This window comes from Chelonia mydas, chromosome 1 (assembly GCF_015237465.2).
Source record: "Chelonia mydas isolate rCheMyd1 chromosome 1, rCheMyd1.pri.v2, whole genome shotgun sequence".
NCBI lineage: Eukaryota > Metazoa > Chordata > Testudines > Cheloniidae > Chelonia > Chelonia mydas.
The window spans coordinates 154,959,419-154,980,849 of record NC_057849.1 but is presented as its reverse complement, the minus strand read 5'-3'; the positions used below and the strand labels follow the sequence as shown (position 1 = coordinate 154,980,849).

The 21,431-nt window shown below is 42.0% G+C and overlaps 1 protein-coding gene and 1 long non-coding RNA gene across 4 annotated transcripts in view; one reads left to right on the top strand and one right to left on the bottom strand.

The window, feature by feature from the left end:
• Positions 1-958: 958 nt before the first annotated feature.
• Positions 959-20,018, bottom strand: LOC122464074. The gene is made up of 3 exons (XR_006287933.1): positions 19,935-20,018; positions 19,585-19,774; positions 959-1,311 (listed from the first exon to the last, which is right to left on the bottom strand). It is a non-coding gene; the product is annotated as an uncharacterized LOC122464074 (long non-coding RNA).
• Positions 17,932-21,431, top strand: part of PDE9A (phosphodiesterase 9A) — an 86,999-nt gene continuing 83,499 nt past the window's right edge. For 2 of the 3 annotated variants that reach the window (XM_037903398.2, XM_007064481.4), the window contains exon 1: positions 17,933-18,402. In XM_037903398.2, the coding sequence (XP_037759326.1) occupies positions 18,334-18,402 (69 nt within the window). In that variant the 5' untranslated portion in view covers positions 17,933-18,333. Of the gene's footprint in view, positions 18,403-21,431 lie in introns of all 3 variants that reach the window. The other variant, XM_037903389.2, reaches the window with a different exon arrangement.

Here is a 21,431-nt window from a genome sequence, read left to right as displayed (position 1 = left end):
TGAGTGCAAAGCAATTTGGATGGTGAACATAGAATGATCGTTTTATTTTCCTTTCCTTTTTGGTTGGCTGGTTTTTAAAAAAATCTTTGCTGTTATCCAAGTCAAGGTACTTTGAAGTGGGTATTGACTGCAGATTTGAGGAACTATTATTTTGCGGGGGCGGAAGGGGCGGGAATCTCAATCTAAAATCCTAAATGATGGTTAATTCTGAAAGCGGAATTAATTTCTTGCATAGATGAGGAAATCGAATACGCTGGCTAGCTCTCCTCAAAACACCATCTGCACATTACTGTTTGAAATAAGCCTGTGGATAGAAAGGTTATGAATGATGTAATTGTTATCATTAAAAGCAGAGCTCCTGTGTTTGACTAATCAAAATCCTCTTGTAGAACACCAAAATAATCCACTTGTTAGAGCAACACCAACATTTTGTGCCTGTGTAACCTCATAAAGGAATTTATTTTTAAGTACCTATTTGCTCCCAGGGAATATTGTTTAAGAGTTTTAATCCAAACCCTTAAAAGCATTCTAGCAGTTAAAATGAATGCATGGCAGCTTTTATGCTTTCATCTATACACATGTATAAATATCAACAACTAAGTTGGATTTTATGGTTATCTAAAATTTTCCTAGGCATGACTGAAACTGTATGCAGCCATGTGAGTCCCAAGATATCGGAGAGAAGGTGAGTGAAGTAATATCTTCTATTGGACCCGAAGAAGAGCTCTTTGTGGCTTGAAAGCTCGTCTCTGTCTCTAACAGAAATTGTCCCAGTAAAAGATATTACCTCACCCACCTTGTCTTTCAGAAGAATGACTGCCTGTAATTTATCATAGTGTTACTCATTTTTGGTATAAGGCAAAAATGTACAGGATCAAAGGAGCAGTCAGGAACTGCATGGTTTACAAGCAACTTTTAATATTCTATGACATATGAACCTAATGTCAAGCAAGGCTGTCCAAATGATCACATCATGGATTTCAGTCACTTGTCATCCAGCATCAAATTCTGAGTCTGTTTCAAGGTACCGTTCAGGCATCCTAGCTCCCCACTAGATCTTCTATTCTCAGTAGCAATGCTGTGGCTGACAGAGTCCCAGTTTGAACTTGTGGTGGTCAAGGTCAGGATGTTCTCACAGGAAGACCCATGATGATGGATTTGGCTTCTGCAGGGGATTGGGTTGAGTCTGGATCTCATCACCTTTCAACTATGATGCCGACTGCAGACCCACTTGATTATGCTGGCAGCCCCTCAAGCAATCTCATATAATGAGAAACCCAGCACAGATGGAATCGATCCACAGCACCTAAGCTAAGTAAGAAATTGACTTCAAAGGAATGAAAAGAGTACTACATTTTAGAGGTAACAATGTATCTTAATCTTACCAGATAGTCTGATAACAGAGTGAGTGTACTGTAGACATGGCTACAAATAATACTTAGCCAGGAAAATTTTTGTAAATGTAGACCCAAAGATTTACTATACATGATCTGATGTAACACAGCATATCAGGAATATGCATTTTTATAAAGCCATCACCTTCTTTTGCACTGGACCCCGTGTCTCCAATTAGTGGTGAGTAGTTGATTGAAATGTGAGAGAGTTTTTAAAATGGATCATATATTTGCAGGAATTTGTAAAACACACAAATAAATAAAAACACCAAGACCAGTTCTGAGAAGCAGATCATCAGCAAGAGGCTTTTATGTGAAGAAAACTTTTAAAAAGGCCAATTTTGCTCACTTTCCTCATGCGCATAATCCCACTGGAATGGGACATGTGCAGAAAGCAAGAAGAATTTGGATCAAGATCACAGATTTAATTCATGAAAACAAACGGATATATTGTACTTGGTCCTTCCAGCAAAGACAAGGCTCAACTGTCATTGACATCAAAGAAAGCCGAACTTGGTCTCACTGGGACTTGACACAAGGGGGCGTGGGAGTCACAGGAACTGACCAATTACAAAGGAGGGAGACTGCAGCTAAGAAAGTGAGTGCATATCAGGAATATCTTGGTTTAAGCATCTAAACTTTGCAAGAGGTAGGAATGGATGAGCTGGTTTTCTCCGGATTTAATAATCTATTGCAATAACGCAGGCTTGAAAATTGACCTCTAAATCAGGTGTTATTGGGTGGTCTGTTTGACTTAGGAGAGACTGTGAAAACGAAAGAGGGAAGAGGGGAAACTAATAGGGCAAAGGTGGAAAATGGAGCTGAGAGTGTGGGGTGAAAGGAGCAGAGGAAAAGTTGGAATGGAAAAATAAAATAGTGTGAAAGCCTTTTATACAGGCCACCCACTTGTTGTTTGCCTAACTTTGCTATATAGCTGTGTTACCAACTCTCTCAATTGTGTCACTAGTCTTGCAATATTTACTGTCTGACTTCAAGCCTCTGTCACAGAAGTCATGTGGTTGTTTACATGAGATTCTCTGCTTTCATTTATAAAACAAAATAAAAAATCTATCCTTCATGCTTGCAAAGAAATGCTTGACAATGTGGCCTGAGGGCAACCTAAAGGCTAAGAAACCTGACGGCAAAGAAAAAGAGCCCAAATGTATTACTTTTTTAAACTCTTTTTTTTTTTTTAAGCCAATCATGATTTTTATTTATTTATTTATTTACTTATTTAGTTTGGTCCCTGTGTCCTGATTTTTTTGTAAGTTGTAAATTACAAGAAAAGATGGTTAATTAACTCAGGCCAATTTGGGGAACCCAAAAGAGAGTTTGAGAGGCTTATGAAAAATTGAACTCCATGAGGCTCACCTGTCCCTGATTTAGCACTATTTTCATCTGCTTCAGACATCTTTTAGCACTCCACTGAAGCAAGTGAGAAGCCCTCAGTGCTGATCCGACCTGTTGTGGATCTAATTTGATCTTCTTCACTTGCTAAAATATTCTCCCCCTCCGTGTACTGTCATATCAGCGAGTATATCTCCACACATTCTGATATGTTGATTCTCTGATTCTTTGTATTGAAAAAGCATACCTATCTCTGCATGTTAGTGGAAGCAGTGCAGAATCATATGCATACAGAACAAAAATGTGATTGTTATGTATTATAAAGGAATACGTTTTTGTATCATACAGTGAATTATGTAAGCTAACTTCACCTGTACTGATGTAGCAAACTTCAGGTAGCTGATTCTGATCTTACCTATTGTACGTGTGTGTAAATCAGAAGTAACTTCTCTTTGCTAGGTTCCAGAGTAGCAACCATGTTAGTCTGTATTCGCAAAAAGAAAAGGAGTACTTGTGGCATCTTAGAGACTAACCCATTTATTTGCGCATAAGCTTTCGTGAGCTACATCGGCTGAATGCATCTGATGAAGTGAGCTGTAGCTCACGAAAGCTTATGCTCAAATAAATGGGTTAGTCTCTAAGATGCCACAAGTACTCCTTTTCTTTTTGCGAATACAGACTAACACAGCTGCTACTCTGAAACCTGTCCTTTTCTTTTCTCTTTGCTAGTTGAATTGTACTGGCGCGAGACAACTGAAAGTGAGATCACAAGCCCTGGAAGTGTCTAACGTGCTGTAAAACAAAGAATTTAGTTTTGTATATCACATCCATTTTAATTTTTTCCAATATGTCTAGACATAGCACACAAAAAAAGTCTGCAAGCAATGGATAATCTTAATAAAAAAAAATTAAGGAAATTAGTTAAGGAAGTGGATTGGACTGAAAAACTTGAGGATCTAAAGGCAGAGGAGGCCTAGGATTACTTCAAGTCAAAGTTGCAGAAACTATCAGAAGCCTGCATCCCAAGAAAGGGGAAAAAATTCATAGGCAGGAGTTGTAGACCAAGCTGGATGAGCAAGCATCTCAGAGAGGTGATTAAGAAAAAGCAGAAATCCTACAAGGAGTGGAAGATGAGAGGGATTAGCAAGGAAAGCTACCTTATTGAGGTCAGAACATGTAGGGATAAAGTGAGAGAGGCCAAAAGCCATGGAGAGTTGGACCTTGCAAAGGGAATTAAAACCAACAGTAAAAGGTTCTATAGCAGAATAAATAAGAAGAAAACAAAGAAAGAAGAAGTGGGACCACTTTACACTGAGGATAGAGTGGAGGTTAAGGATAATCTAGGCATGGCCCAATATCAAAACAAATACTTTGCCTCAGTCTTTAATGAAGCTAATGAAGAGCTTAGGGATAATGGTAGGACGACAAATGGGAAGGAGGATATGAAGGTAGATATTACCACATCCAAGGTAGAAGCCAAACTCGAACAGCTTAATGGGACTAAATCGGGGGGCCTGGATAATCTTCATCCAAGAATATTAAAGGAACTGGCACATGAAATTGCAAGCCCATTGGCAAGAATTTTTAATGAATCTGTAAACTCAGGGGTTGTACCGTATGACTGGAGAATTGCTAACATAGTTCCTATTTTTAAGAAAGATTAAAAAAAGCGATCTGGGTAACTACAGGCCTGTTAGTTTGCCATCGGTAGTATGCAAGGTCTTGGAAAAAATTTTGAAGGAGAAAGTAGTTAAGGACATTGAGGTCAGTGGTAATTGGGACAAAATACAACATGGTTTTACAAAAGGTAGATTGTGTCAAACCAACCTGATCTCCTTCTTTGAGAAGGTAACAGATTTTTTAGACAAAGGAAACACAGTGGATCTAATTTACCTCAGTTACAGTAAGGCATTTGTTATGGTTCCACATGGAGAATTATTAGCTAAATTGGAAAAGATGGGGCTCAATATGAAAGTTGAAAGGTGGATAAGGAACTGGTTAAAGGGGAGACTACAATGGGTCACACTGAAAGGTGAACTGTCAGGCTGGAAGGAGGTTACTAGTGGAGTTCCTCAAGGATCGGTTTTGGGACCAATCTTATTTAATCATTTTATTACTGACCTTGGCACAGAAAGTGGGAATGTGCTAATAAAGTTTGCAGATGACACAAAGCTGGGAGGTATTGCCAATATAGAGAAGGACCAGGATATCATACAGGAAGATCTGGATGACCTTGTAAACTGGAGTAATAGGATGAAATTTAATAGTGAAAAGTGCAAGGTCATGTATTTAGGGATTAGTAACAAGAATTTTTGTTATAAACTGAGGACGCATCACTTGGAAGTAACAGAGGAGGAGAAGGACCTTGGAGTATTGGTTGATCACAGGATGACTATGAGCTGCCAATGTGATATGGCTGCGAAAAAAGCTAATGCAGTCTTGGGATGCATCAGGCGAGGTATTTCCAGTAGAGATAAGGAGATGTTAGTACCATTATACAAGGCACTGGTGAGACCTCATCTGGAATACTGTGTGCAGTTCTGATGTCCCATGTTTAAGAAGGATGAATTCAAACTGAAACAGGTACAGAGAAGGGCTACTAGGATGATCCGAGGAATGGAAAACCTGTCCTATGAAAGGAGATTCAAAGAGTTCGGCTTGTTTAGCGTAACCAAAAGAAGGCTGAGGGGAGATATGATTGCTATCTATAAATATATCAGAGGGATAAATACCATGGAGGGAGAAGAATTATTTAAGCGCAGTACTAATGGGGACATAAGAACAAATGGATATAAACTGGCCATCAGGAAGTTTAGACTTGAAATTAGATGAAGGTTTCTAACCATCAGAGAAGTGAAGTTCTGGAACAGCCTTCCAATGGAAGCAGTGGGGTTAAAAGACCTATCTAGCTTCAAGACTAAGCTTGATAAGTGTATGGAGATGATATGATGGGATAGCCTAATTTTGGCGATTAATTGATCTTCGACTATTAGCGGTAGATATGCCCAATGGCCTGTGATGGGATGTTAGATGGGGTGGGATCTGAGTTACTACAGAGAATTCTTTCCTGGATGTCTGGCTGGTGAGTCTTGCCCACATGCTCAGGGTTTAGCTGATCGCCATATTTGGGGTCAGGAAGGAATTTTCCTCCAGGGCAGATTGGCAGAGGCCCTGCGGGTTTTTCACCTTCCTCTGCAGCGTGGGGCACGGGTCACTCGCTGGAGGATTCTCTGCACTTTGCAGTCTTTAAAGCATGATTTGAGGACTTCAATAGCTCAGACATAGGTTAGAGGTTTGTTACAGGAGTTGGTGGGTGAGATTCTGTGGCCTGCGTTGTGCAGGAGGTCAGACTAGATGATCATAATGGTCCCTTCTGACCTTAAAATCTATGATTCTATGAAATACAAAAGGATGACATAGCTGCAGCAATAATCTTGCCTCTAGATTCTTGTCCCCTTTTGAAATGAATGCAAACCCTGATGGATAAAGGAACTGTGCATAATTCCTTTTGGGGAGGGAAGCAATTATATAGAACTACTGTCCTTATAATTGTTCTGCAAAATGAGCATGTGAGAGAAAAATATATACAATATTACCAAAATAAAACAATATTATCCAAAACATTTAAGACTTCATACATCCAGCATGTCTGAGATTTTTTTTTTTAAATTTTTGACACTGTATCAGGTCTGTGGATCCTTTCATCCTGATATAAAAGTCCATTGAATCTTCCATCCCAAGTTCACAATAATGATTTGCCCACAGTATTCCAGAGCCAATATTATTATGAAAATATCAGTGCCTCTTTTCACTCTAAGTATCTCTCAACTTTTGCAGACTCCTTTTATTGTGATATCCAGTCCCTGTATCTGAATTATCTTACTTTCCTGGAGGATATAAAATAATACATGATTTTCCCTAAATAGAACCTGATACTTGTCTGTCTCCTATTTTGAGGCATATACGCTTGCCTAGAGCTCAGCTTCCTTGCCAAGAGGGTCGGCCAGTTTTAGTCTAGTGGACGGACTTTACTTTTCCATTTCTTGGCTATCATCTCTTTGAGTGATCCAGCAGGCGTCTCTAGACACAGTTAATTTTATTTTTTGCCCACCAGTTATTTAAGTTTTTCAGCTATGTCTATAAATTCTTCCATAACCTTGAGAAAATAAGTCCAGACAGATTTTAAGGTTGGGCTTTCCCAGAAACTCTGGATGTGGGAGCCAGTATTCTGACTACAGCCCCAACAGCTCATTAGAACATTTATACTTCTTCTTGTAGAAGAGTGCACAATGTCCGATGTGCAAGATTGTGAGGTGCTCAGATACTGTGGCAAAGAGGGCAAATAAGTAGGAATGGATTGTTGAAGTAAGAGGGGCACAGGATTAATGAAGGAGATCGGTAGAAAAGGGAAAGGAGGGAGAAAGGAGTGTGATAAGCAGGAACGGTGAGACTGTGCTGTTGAAGGGTTGCAGTGGTAAGGGAGGTGGGATGAGAGAAGGGGGACAAAAAACAGTGACAACACAACAAATGGGGTGGGAAGTTTGTCATTCTGCAATATTGGAGGCTGCCAGCAGATGGTGCCATGGCTTGGGCACATTAAATTTAAGAAAGAACTTTCTACAGGAACACTCAAAAGAGAGTCAGAAGGAAAACTGCTTAGAGATGAGAAATAGCTAAAGCCAGTTTGTGCCAGGGCCCTTAATATAACCAGCCTAAGCAGGGTCTGAATGAGCTCTCTGCTGACATGTAGTGATGAGCTATGGAAGAAAACTTCAGGAGCTGATCTCGTTTGCATGGGCATGCCTACCCTGCCGAGGTGCTCAGCATGATGGGATTGCTTGCCCAAATGATGGCTTTTGCCTGGTGTTGGATCCCCAGTCTTCTTGTTATTGGGGCAGGAGTAATAAAGAGGAGTTGTTCTTGTTTTGTGATTTAAGGGCAGCAAAACTGTGCTTAACATAGCCTGAGTGAGGGACTCATCCTCAACAAAATGACACTTGCTAGGCAGGGGACATGGGTTCCAACTTCCAGTGAGTGGGGAGAGGGTGGGAACAGGTATTTGTACCTGGTGGTGTGGGCCCTAGACAGTATTTGACCCTTCCTCTCTTCCCTGTGTAATAACATAGCTGATTAAGACTCAATTGGGAGTCTTGTTACACACCGCAGAGCTGAAATCACTGATATTTAGGTCTAAGCACTAGACCTGGGTCTCTGATACAAGAGGCTGCCCAGTGTGCACCAGCAATGAGGCTCCCCCACTAACAGCCAGCTGAAATCAGCGAGAGCTGTGTTAAGCAGTGAGACCTGAAGTCATCCTGGCGGATTGGTGATCGGGTGGCCGGCAGAGAAGACCAGAGTGCAGCCCTGCAGAGAGGTGTGGTAACGGATTGCAGGGTGGCCAGTGAACAGGAGCAGAGCACCGGTCGGCCAGCAGGGCAGCAGGCGAAGAGGAACAGCAAGCGAGTGCCTGGCAGCGGAGCAAGTAAGGTGCCTTCTTACTCCCCCGCCTCCCCGCACACCTCCACCCAGGCGGGAGGTGAACTGTGCAGAAGCACCTCTCAACTCTGGGTCTGCCCTGACAAAGGGCAACAACAGTGAGTGGGGTGCAGAGAAGGTGCAGGACTTTTGGTTGCTGGACTGAAGAACCTGAGGGAGAAGGACACAGCCTAATTTACTTGTCAAGGGTGGTGGGTCTTTTGCTCATGGTTTAGGTTTATGAACCCTATTTGCGGTGTTTTCCCAAATGAATGCTGGGTTACTTCCCTCCTTTTATTAAAAGTTTCTTTGCTACGCTCAGACTCTGTGCTTGGGAGAGGGGAAATATTGCCTCTTAGAGGTGCTGAGGGGGGGGGGGGTATAATTGTCCCAGGTCACTGGGGTGGGGACTTGATCTGGTTTCATGTTGTACTGTTGAAAAGGAACTCCTAGATACTGAATCCAGCCCTTGTTGCTGCCAACTCTGACTAGCAGAATAGAGGCGTTAACCTCAGTGTCCTGGCCAACCCCAGCTTCGATTACACACTTTCCTCTTTAGTTTCAGTTGGGTACAGTATTATTAACTTCCTCTCCTAAACTGTTCTCTAGAGCTTTGGTGTGCCATAAAACAGCTGCTGTTTTCCACTTCACTGGTCTTGGTGTGTATTTCAGCTTAAAATTATCAAGAGCTCTGGGATCCTTTTGGGATGACAGATGGTATATTATAGCATGCATTTATATTAGTGATAATAAGCTTTAAATGCAATAGCATAAACTCTGCTAAATAGTACAAGAGTAGACGTGCTCTACAATAAAATCTTCCGCCCACACACCATATCGGAAACCCTCAGCTTTGACCCCAATCTTGCAAACTCTTCTTAGCAAGCAGAGTGCTTACCGCAGTGACTAGTCCCATTGTAGTCAATGTAGTTGATGCGACTACTTGCAGCACTACACCCTCTAGCAAGTATTTGCAAAACTGGGCCCATAGACTTTGCTGGGACTTATCACATAAGAACGTAAGAATGGCCCTACTGGGTCAGACCAAAAGGCACTGCCAGGTCTGCCCCAGAGGGAATGAACAGAATAGATAATCATCAAGTGATCCATCCCCTGTCACTCTCTCCCAGCTTCTGGCAAACAGAGGCTAGGGACACCATCACTGCCCATCCTGGCTAATAGCCATTGATGGACCTATCTTCCATGAACTTATCTAGTTCTTTTTTGAACCCTGTTATGGTCTTGGCCTTCACAACATCCTTTGGCAAGGAGTTCCACAGGTTGACTGTGCGTTTTGTGAAGAAGTATTTCCTTTTGTTTTAAACCTGCTGCCTATTAATTTCATTTGGTGACCCCTAGTCCTTGTGTTATGAGAAGTAGTAAACAACAATTCCTTATCTACTTTCTTGACAACAGTCATGATTTTATAGACCTCAATCATATCTCCCCTTAGCCATCTCTTTTCCAAGCTGAAAAGTCCCAGTTTTATTAATTTCTCCTAATATGGAAGCTGTTCTATACCCCTAATCATTTTTGTTGCCCTTTTCTGAACCTTTTCCAATTCCAATATATCTTTTTTGAGATGGGGTGACCACATCTGCACACAATATTCAAGATGTGGGAGTACCATGGATTTATATAGAGGCAACATGATATTTTCTGTCCTATTCTCTATCCCCTTCTTAATTATTCTCATCATTCTGTTCACTTTTTTGACTGCCACTGCACCTTGAGTGGATGTTTTCAGAGAACTATCCACAATGACTCCAAGATCTCTTTCTTGAGTGGTAACAGCTAATTTAGACCCCATCATTTTATATGTATAGTTGGGATTATGCTTTCCAATTTGCATTACTTTGCATTTATCAACATTAAATTTCATCTGCCATTTTGTTGCCCAGTCACCCAGTTTTGAGAGATCCTTTTGTAGCTCTTCGCAGTCTGCCTGGGTCTTAACTCTCTTTAGTAATTTTGTATCATCAGCAAATTTTGCCACCTCACTGTTTCCTCCTTTTTCCAGATCATTTATGAATATGTTGAATAGGACTGGTCCCAGAACGGACCCCTGGGGGACACCTCTATTTACCTCTCTTCATTCTGAAAACTGACCATTTACACTTACCCTTTGTTTCCTATCTTTTAACTAGTTACCAATCCATGAGAGCACCTTCCCTTTTATCCCATGGCTGCTTACTTTCCATAAGAGCCTTTGGTGAGGGACCTTGTCAAAGGCTTTCTGAAAATCTAAGTACACTATATCCACTGGATCCCCTTGGTCCACATCCACATAACCCCCTCAAACAATTCTAGTAGATTGTTGAGGCATGATTTCCCATAACTAAAACCATGTTGACTGTTCCTCAACAAATTATGTTCATCTTTATGTCTGACAATATGGTTCATTATTATAGTTTCAATCAGTACTGAAGTCAGGCTTACAGGCCTGTAATTGCCAGTATCACCTCTGGAGCCCTTTTTAAAAACTGGCGTCACATTAGCTATCCTCCAGTCATCTGGTACAGAAGCTTATGTAAATGATAGGTTACAGACTACAGTTAGTAGTTCTGAAGAAACTCAAATGTGAAATTTCAGAACTCTTGGGTGAATACCATCTGGTCCTGATGACTTATTGCTGTTTAATTTATCAATTTGTTCCAAAACGTCCAATGACACCTCAATCTGGGACAGTTCCTCAGATCTGTCACCTAAAAAAAATGGCTCAGGTTTGGGAATCTCCCTCACATCCTCAGCTGTGAAGACCGATGAAAAGAATTCATTTAGTTTCTCCGTAATGACCTTATAGTCCTTGAGTGCTCCTTTAGCACCTCAATCATCCAGTGGCCCCACTGTTTGTTTAGCAGGCATCCTGCTTCTGATGTACTTTAAAAAAAATTGCTATTACTTTTTGAGTCTTTGGCTAACTGTTCCTCAAGTTCTTTTGTGGCCTTCCGAATTGTATTTTTATACTTCATTTGCCTGTGTTTATGCTCCTTTCTATTTTCCTCATTAGGATTTAACTTCCACTTTTTAAAGGATGCCTTTTTGCCTCTCACTGCTTCTTTTACTTTGTTGTTTAGCCACAGTGGCTCCTTTTTGGTTCTCTTACTGTGTTTTTTAATTTGGGGGTATACATTTAAGTTGAGCCTCTATTATGGTGTCTTTAAAAAGTTTCCACACAGCTTGCAGAGATTTCACTTTTGGCACCGAACCTTTTAATTTCTGTTTAGCTAACCTCCTCATTTTTATGTAGTTCCACTTCCTGAAATTAAATGCTACAGTGTTGGGCCACTATGGTGTTTTTCCTGCCACGGGGATATTACATTTAATTCTATTATGGTCACTATTACCAAGCGGTCCAGCTACATTCACCTCTTGGACCAGATCCTGTGCTCCACTTAGGACTAAATCCTCTGGTGGGTTCCAGGACTAGCTGCTCCAAGAAGCAGTCATTTAAGGTGTCAAGAAACTTTATCTCTGCATCCCATCCTGAGGTGACATGTACCCAGTCAATATGGGGATAATTGAGTTTTTTATGTTAATAGCCTCTCTAATCTGCCTAAGCATTTCACAGTCACAATCACCATCCTGGTCAGGTGGTCGGTAATATATCCCTACCACTGTATTCTTATTATTGGAGCATGGTATTTCTATCCATAGAGAGTCTATGGTACAGTTTGATTCATTTACGATTATTACTTCATTTGATTCTACACTTTCTTTCATATATAATGCCACTCTCCCACCAGCACGACCTGTTCTGTCCTTCCGATATATTTTGTACCCTGTATCCCATCGATTATGCTCATTCCACCAAGTTTCTGTGATGGCTATTATATCAATATCCTCATTTAATACAAGGCACTCTAGTTCACCCATCTTATTATTTAGACTTCTAGCATTGGTATATAAGCACTTTAAAAACTTGTCTCCTTTCAGCTGTCTGCCATTACACGATGTAATTGAATGGGACTCTTTTTTATTTGACTGGTTTCAGAGTAACAGCCGTGTTAGTCTGTATTCGCAAAAAGAAAAGGAGGACTTGTGGCACCTTTGAGACTAACCAATTTATTTGAGCATGAGCTTTCGTGAGCTACAGCTCACTTCATCGGATGCATGCTGTGGAAATCGCACAAGACATTTTATACACAGACACCATGAAACAATGCCTCCTCCCACCCCACTCTCCTGCTGGTAATAGCTTATCTAAAGTGATCATCAAGTTGGGCCATTTCCAGCACAAATCCAGGTTTTCTCACCCTCCGCCCTCCCACAAACAAACTCACTCTCTTGCTGGTAATAGCCCATCCAAAGTGACCACTGTCTTCACAATGCATATGATAATCAATGTGGGCCATTTCCTGCAGAAATCCAGGTTCTCTCACCCCCCTCCAAAAACCACACACACAAACTCACTCTCCTGCTGGTAATAGCTCATCCGAAGTGACCACTCCCCCTACAATGTGCATGATAATCAAGGTGGGCCATTTCCAGCATAAATCCAGGTTTTCTCATCCCCCCCCCCACACACACACACAAACTCACTCTCCAGCAGGGGGAGTGGTCACTTCGGATGAGCTATTACCAGCAGGAGAGTGAGTTTGTGTGAGTATGGGGGTGGGGGAGTGAGAAAACCTGGATTTGTGCTGGAAATGGCCCACTTTGATTTTCATGCAGGTTGTAGGGAGAGTGGTCACTTTGGATAGGCTATTACCAGCAGGAGAGTGAGTTTGTGTGTGTGGTTTTTGGAGGGGGGTGAGAGAACCTGGATTTCTGCAGGAAATGGCCCACATTGATTATCATATGCATTGTGAAGACAGTGGTCACTTTGGATGGGCTATTACCAGCAAGAGAGTGAGTTTGTTTGTGGGAGGGCGGAGGGTGAGAAAACCTGGATTTGTGCTGGAAATGGCCCAACTTGATGATCACTTTAGATAAGCTATTACCAGCAGGAGAGTGGGGTGGGAGGAGGTATTGTTTCATGGTGTCTGTGTATAAAATGTCTTGTGCGATTTCCACAGCATGCATCCGATGAAGTGAGCTGTAGCTCACGAAAGCTCATGCTCAAATAAATTGGTTAGTCTCTAAGGTGCCACAAGTCCTCCTTTTCTTTTTATTTGACTGTTTCTCATCAGACCCTGCCTGTATTTTATCATCTTCCACCCTCTCCTCCTTACTTGGACAGAGAGATTCTCTATTAATAGATCCTCCCTTAAGGGATGTCCGAACCATGTGCTCCTCCGCAGCTGTCAGCTTTCCCCCAGCCCTTAACATTAAAAAGGTCGTAGAGTAGTTTTTAAACTAAGTGCCAGCAATCTGGTTCCATTTTGGTTTAGGTGGAGACCATCCTTCCTATATAGGCTCCCCCTTTCCCAAAAGTTTCCCCAGTTCCTAATAAATCTAAACCCCTCCTCCCTGTACCATCGTCTCAGCCACGCATTGAGACTCTGCAGTTCTGCCTGTCTGTGGAACTGGGAGCATCTCCGAGAATGCTACCATGGAGGTCCTGGACTTCAATTTCTTACGTAGCAGCCTAAATTTGGCCTCCAGGACCTCTCTGCTATCCGTCCCTATGTCATTGGTACCTACATGTACCACGACCACCGGCTCCTCCCCAGCACTACACATAAGTCTATCTAGATGTCCTGAGAGATCCGCAACTTTGCACCAAAACAACAAGGAGTCCAGTGGCACCTTAAAGACTAACAGATTTATTTGAGCATAAGCTTTCATGGGTAAAAACCCCACTTCTTCAGATGCATGGAGTAAAAGTTACAGATGCAGGCATTATTATATTGACACGTGAAGAGACGGGAGTTACCTCACAAGTGGAGAACCAGTGTTGACAGGGCCAATTCGATCAGGGTGGATGTAGTCTACTCCCAACAGTAGATAAGGAGGTGTCAATTCCAGGAGAGGCAAAGCTGCTTCTGTAACTTTGCACCAGGCAGGCAAGTCACCATGTGGTTCTCCCGGTCATCGCAAACCTAGCTATCTATGTTTCTAATGCTCGAATCGCCCATTACTAATACCTGTCTCTTCCTAATAACTGGAGTTACCTCCCCTGGAGAGGTATCCTCAGTGTGAGAGGATACCACAACATCATCTGGAAGGAGGGTCCCAACTATGGGATTGTTTCCCTCTGCTCCAGTTAGATTCTCTCATGTGCAAGAACCCATTAATTGGCATCTGCCAGTCTTTGGTATGCTAGTGAAGTAGTAGTTCTAAAGGACAATGAAATGGTATTCAGGCATTACAGCTTTTAAATGATCATTATGTATTTATTTATGTTACAGTAGCATCTAGGAGCCCTGATCAAGAATCGGGGCCCCATTGTGCTAGGCTTTGGAAAGGGCAAGTATCAGTACAGATAGTCAAAGCTCCAGAGAGCTAGCAAACTACAAGGTAGACAGCATACAACATGGAGTGGAGGTGGGGGATTTGGTAACAATACCACAGTTTACCATGAAAGGAGAACTCTCAGAATTTCACTTGCCAAACTAATGCCAGATGGTAGCAATTTGTAAGCATCACAACAGAGGCAGGTTTTAAAGAAGGATTTAAAGGAGCGCTGCACATTTTAACAGGTATTTTTTTCCCCCACACAGGGAGGGCTGGCTGGGGGAACACACAAAGTTGCATAAGGGGGGAAGCAGATGGAGGCGGGTATCACTGGTGGAGCAAAGGAGAGGGTTGATGTCTCAGGAAGTGGGTAGATCTGATCAACGGTGGGGGATTAAGTGATGAAGCACCTTCAAGGCCAAGACGAGGGGTTTGTGATGGAACAGGGAGAGCTAGTGGAGAGGGGCACAAAGAGGAGGGTGAGGAGGCCTAAGCAGGGAGCCGGGAAGATGATCCTGGCAGCAGCACTTTGAATGGATTTTGGGCAGGGAGGGGGAAATGTGGCTGGTGCCAATAGTAGAGGTGCCAAAGGATGAGGGCTTGAACAAGCACCTTGGCAACCTGCACAGACAGGCGCAATGATATCTTAGAAATGTTCTGTGATCGTTGATTAAGCAGGATGTAATCAGCATCAAATGTGATTGTTTCCAGTGCTGGCTAGGGGGAAATGGCAAAGGAATAAAAGAAATGGGAGTAGAGAAAGTATTAAGGGCTAGTCTACATGGGAAAGTTGTACTGGTATAAGCTAAGGTGTGAATTTAAGGGGGTTTAAGATAAACCAAAAAAAAAACACTCTTATTTCAGAATAAGAGTATCTACACGGGTGTGTGTGTGTGTGTGTGATGCCCAATATAACCATCCCAGTATAATATGTAAAACCTTCCTGTGAAAACAAGCCCTAAAACAGATTTTTGGGGGGTGGAAATCTAGGAGTGAGGGTGGAGAAACTGAGCAGGGAAAAACCCTAAAAAAGAGGTGAGTGAGAAAAACAGATTCAGAGAGAGATAACTGGGGGGGAGGGAGGCGGAGGGGAAGGACAGTCAGAGGAAAGTTTTTGAGCTTCAGGGGCAGAGGAAATGAAGCATTAGAATAAATGAAAGAGTTAAAAACTGTGGAAGAGTAAAGCAGTAAGACAAGGCCCTGAGGGGAGCCGATGAAAGTCTGACCTGAGAGAGGCTTATAGCAGAAGCTCGGAAATTGGGGAAAAGGATGCAGGTGAGGCAGAGGAAGCAAAATGGGAGGCAGAGATACAAAATAGACTAGAAAAATGTGTTTGATTTCTTTTTAATAACCTCCCTGTACTTTAGCCAGAGCGGTGGCTACATGACCTAATCCCAAGAAATATTTTAGCTTCCTGAAACGGTTGGTTCAAATCATGCTAAGACCAGTGTCTGGCCCTTCATGCTTCTGAGGCAGATAATTACATTTCCATTTCCACTGGTCTGTGTGTCTCTTTCAGATGAAGCTTTAAAAACTGCCATCCTGTCTTTCCTGTATAAACACTAGAGAACCCACAGTGCTTTCCGTAAGTACAGGGGTTTCCCCTTGGTGGCTTTGATGAAAGCCTCCTTTGCATCCCCTGCCAGGATTGCTGGCACAGCTCTAGTGCACTGGATGGTTGAACCCAGTGTCACACAGGTCTGAGGTCCGCACTAGAAAATTAAGTTGGCTCAACTGTGTTGCTCAGGGGTGTGAAAAATCCACACCCCTGAGCAGCATAGTTAAGCTGACCTAACACCCAGTGCAGACTGTTCTAAATTGATGAAGAATCCTTCCATCAACTGAGCTACCGCCTCTCAAAGAGGTGGATTACCTATGCCGATGGGAGAACCCCTCCTGTCGGCATGTGGAGTGTCCACACTCAAGCACTGCAGTGGTGCCACTGTAGCATTTTAAACGTAGACAAGCCCAAAGTCTTATTCTCAAAATTACTTCTAGTTGTCTGGGATAGGAATGCAGTCACATGGATTTAAAACTGGCTGGAGGACAAAACACTGGTAAATGTAGAGTAGGGAATAAGATGCATGAGCAGGGAGCTGGATTAGATGGCTTTAGCGGTTCTTTAATTCTAGATCCACAAGAAAAGGGCAATGGTACATGGCAATCCGTCAAGTTGGAAGAGAGATCTATAGGGGTACGAAAGGGATTGGTGTTGGGTCCAGTCACACTTATCATAGATTCCAAGGCCAAGATGGACCATGGTGGTCCTCTAGTCTGATCTCCTCACATCTTCATTAATGATCATGAAGAGAGAGTAAACAGCATGTTAAGGAAATTCACCAATGATGCCATGTCTGCGTGAAGACTGAGAGAGCCAAAATATGGGCAGGAAATAACAAAACGAGGTTCAGCACTGAAAAATGCAAACTCCCTTACTTTTGTAGTGATAATCAAGATGGGCCATTTCCAGCAGTTGACAAGAACCTGTGAGGAACAGTGTGTGTGTGAGGGGGGAATAAACATGGGGAAATAGTTTTGCTTTGTGTGATGACACATCCACTCCCAGTCTTTATTCAAGCCTAATTTAATGGTGTCCAGTTATCCCTACAAAAGGTTTTTTTTTCTCTCCTGCTGGTAATAGCTCACCTTAACTGATCACTCTCGTTATAGTGTGCATGGTAACACCCATTGTTTCATGTTCTCTGTGTTTATAAAATCATCCTACTGTATTTTCCACTGCATGCATCCGATGAAGTGAGCTGTAGCCCACGAAAGCTTGTGCTCAAATAAATTGGTTAGTCTCTAAGGTGCCACAAGTACTCCTGTTCTTCTTGTGGATACAGACTAACATGGCTGCTACTCTGAAACAATGCAAAACAAGACAGACATTGAGCAGATGGCATTTGGAATTCACTTAGAATCAAAGAGCAAATGTATTGCTCCCTCCAGTTTTTAGACTGTGTTTTCAAATATGGTACACATTTCCCGGAGTACTTAACATTTCCCTACATTTCTTTTAAATGGAGGAATTGCATTTAGGACATTGGTCAATAGCAACAGGCAGGCTTTGTTTTCTTCAAACTTTATTACTGTAACTCTTTCTTGCCTGTCTTGTGTTCTATGCATTGATAACAAAGGTGGTATACAAATGAAACTGCTTCGTTTTAGCTGGGTCAGTCCCAGCTCTGGCTAAGTGGTGTTTTTAAAATGGGCTGTGTCCGTGTTCAGTGCAGCCAGGAGTCTGTCACACTTCTTAAGATGTATAGAAAGGCAACTAAAAGGATAGATGTTAATGGATTATTCTGTTTCCATTTCATCATAAAAAAGAGTGACACTGACTGCAATTCAATCTAATGTAGAGGATTCTCCCAGTGATAAGTGGTACTTTGCCTTGTGTGTTGAAAGCAACTAATCAAGCCCTGCTCTCCAGTACAGCATTACGGATTGATTGCCCACAGGCTCCCAGCTCTGAAGTCAAAGGGGGTTGCTATGGGAATCGGGAGGGCACTTGAAGACAGGATCTGAAGCTTGTGTTTCCCTGTCCAAGGCAGCTGAAGTCAGAGAAAAGGGAAACTAAGAGGAGGTGGCACACACACACTGCCACAGCAAAATGCATGCATGTTAGAGGAGGGATCTTCATAGCATGAGACTGTGGTATATAGAAAAGCAAAGACACTAAAGGATCTGGCAGTGGTGGCTCAGCATTGTTTGGCTAATCCCTTTTTCCTGCTATATAGCTGACAGTGAGAAAGTACAGTAAAAGTCCAACTGTAGCAAGATGGGATCCGGCTCCTCAACTTACCGGCCCAAGTGTATTTATTTGGATATTGATGGAAGAATTCAAAAGGTACTTTTCTTATGTTTCACAAACTGGTGTCTCTTTCAGTAAGCAGCAGCAATAATGATGGCAGGCTGTATTTATTTTGTGACCTATAAACTATAAAAGGTTGTTTATATTCAGCTCTGGTATGGATCTTGACTCTTTGCAAAATGCTCTTGAGTTACTTCTGTTTTGCGAATGAATATAGGGTTTTTTTTAAATGCATTTAGGACTCTCTGTGCTGCAGGGTGTGTGTGTGTGTATTCCTGATTTAATAGTCTTCCAGGGTTGCTCTACAAGAGCAGCCCTTTACGTGTTTGCAAAGTTTTGCATGTGGAAAGGTGCTTTCCTGGTTTTCACATGATCAATAGTAACTGGAAAAGAAGCTATGTTGCATTATTTTGAGATTGTCTAGCACATGGATATTAACGGTAGGAAGACATTTTAAAATATACTCTAAATGGTGTATAGGAAGCTATTTCATTCGTTATTATAATCTATTGTGTATTTGTATCAGCAGGTAGGGATCCCCAATAACATTGGCAAAGTTCTTCTTCCGTATCATTAAACTTTTATCAAAACTTCAGATATTGTGTGCTCCGTGCTATACAGAACATAGAGGAAGATGCAGTCCCTGCTCTGAGGAATGTTTAGTAACTAAAAAACAGACAGCTCAGAATATGTGAAGTATATTAGACATGCATTTTACACATAAACACCCTACTGTTTCTATTACTAATTTATCCTAGATCATCTTTCAGCCACAAATCAAGTGCCTTATCTTATACAGCAAATAGAAGACACTAAGCTATTAAAGAGTGATCTCAGTGTGGCTTGCAAAATTCAAAATAGCCATCTTTTAGGGTTCAAGCCTAAATTATTATTTTACCTAGCTTCAGCTTTTCCTTTGGAAAGAAATAGCATTATGCATTTCCCACATGTTTTAAATGACCTTATGAACAAGTAATTTAGGATTAGCTGCCTACAGTCATATCCAAATGTGTTGCCTTTGCCTACGGTCTCTGCCTTCCCCCCCCCCCCCCCCCCCCCCCCCCCCCCAACTGGTCTGGTCACCTATAAGACTTAACCAATTCTCCTGCATAAGGCAAGCTCACAGAAACATGCAAATAGAGAATCAGAAATGCAGTCAAAATAAGACCTTGAATAATGAAGAGCTGCACAAGTTTCCCCAGAGCAGAATATTATCACCTCATCATCAGTCTGGGGTCTTTGAGTTGAAGGTGAAATCTCTGTTGCTGTCAGCTCTTCGTCACTAGCAGAAAGGAGCATCCAAACTCTCTTAAACAGGAGGGAGGATTTATGTTTTGCCACGGTTTAGCAGAGCTAGTTGCCTAATAATCCAAGGAAACGACACTTGCAGTGTGAAGTTCCCCAGCACCTTCAAAAATAGAAAAACAAAGATATTAATTTTTATTTTAAAAAGATCGAGAGCATTTACATCATATTTACTAAATAATTCTTTTCACTTCCTCCTGCTAAAATTTGAGCATTTCCCAGGATTAGTCTCTGGAGAGTAATTGTATCGTAGAAGAACACACCAGAGGCATGACTGCATGAAATAGCAACGCAAACTCCAGCAATATAAATTTTGCTCAATAAACATTATCTGTTTCTTTTGTCAGATGTGAAATTCCATCTGTGCAATGTTTGGAAGGATTCCTGCAGTAAAAATACAGAGTAAACGCGGGTTCATTCAGGGGTAAGCAGAGCATATCGCAAAGCTTCATGCCTCCTAAGTAAAGACACAATTAGACAAAAGGAATCCATAATCTTCCAAGGAATGCAGTATTTGTGATTTCTAGAGGCAGCTCTTTAAACTAATGCTGAACTACTGCTTACTTGACCCAGTACTGAAATACGATCATTATAAAATTGTTTGGGCTAAATCCTTTCAGACTCAAAGTCTGACTGAACCGATGAACATTTCAGAGTATTGTAATGGAGGTGGGCATCTCATGATAATTATAATAATAAATACTTTTGCTTTTACATGGCCTGATTCTGACCTCACACCAGTTTTGCACTGGGGTACACCATTGACTTCTGTGGAGTTACTCCTCATTTACACGAGTTTAAGTCAGAGGACAATCAGACTTATTGAGTATTATGCCTGAGGATCTGGTATGTAGCACATTACAGTTGAGGATCTGTTAATGAAAACATTCACATTTAATTAAGTATCACGTCCTAGCAGGTCAGGGTACTGTTAGGTAAACTGAGGCACAAAGCAGTTACATAGCCTGCCCAAAGAGACCTGACTCAGTCTAACTACTAGACCAGGGGTCACAGTATGTTGAATTCCTGGTGATCTGCAGAATGAAAGTGTTTGAGACCCCAGCAGTAGAATCATAGTCCAGGAAGGAACCTCGCGAAATCATCTAGTCCAGTCCCCATCAGGGTAATCCGTTGGCGGGCCGCGAAACAGTTTGTTTACATTGACCATCCACAGGCACGACCGCCCGCAGCTCCCAGTGGCCGCAGGTTGCCTACCACTGATCTAGATCATCCCTGACAGGTGTTTGTCTAACCTGCTCTTAAAAATCTCCAGTGATGGAGAGTCCACAACCTCCCTTGGCAATTTATTTCAGTGCTTAACCACCCTGACCATTAGGAAGCTTTTTCTAATGTCCAACCTAAACCGCCCTTGCTGCAAGTTAAGCCCATTGCTTCTTGTTCTATCCTCAGCGGTTAAGGAGAACAATTTTTCTCCCTCCACCTTGTAATAACCTTTTATGTACTTGAAAACTGTTACCATGTCCTCTGTCTTCCTTTCCCCAGACTAAACACACCCAATTTTTTCAATCTTCCCTCATAGGTCATGTGTTCTAGACCTTTAGTCATCTTTGTTGCTCTTCTCTGGATTGTCTCCCATTTGTCCACATCTTTCCTGAAATGTGGTGCCCAGAACTGGACACAATACTCCAGTTGAGGCCTAATCAGCATGGAGTAGAGTGGAAGAATCACTTCTCATATCTTGCTTACAATACTCCTGCTAATACATCCCAGAATGATGTTTGCTTTTTTTGCAACAGTAT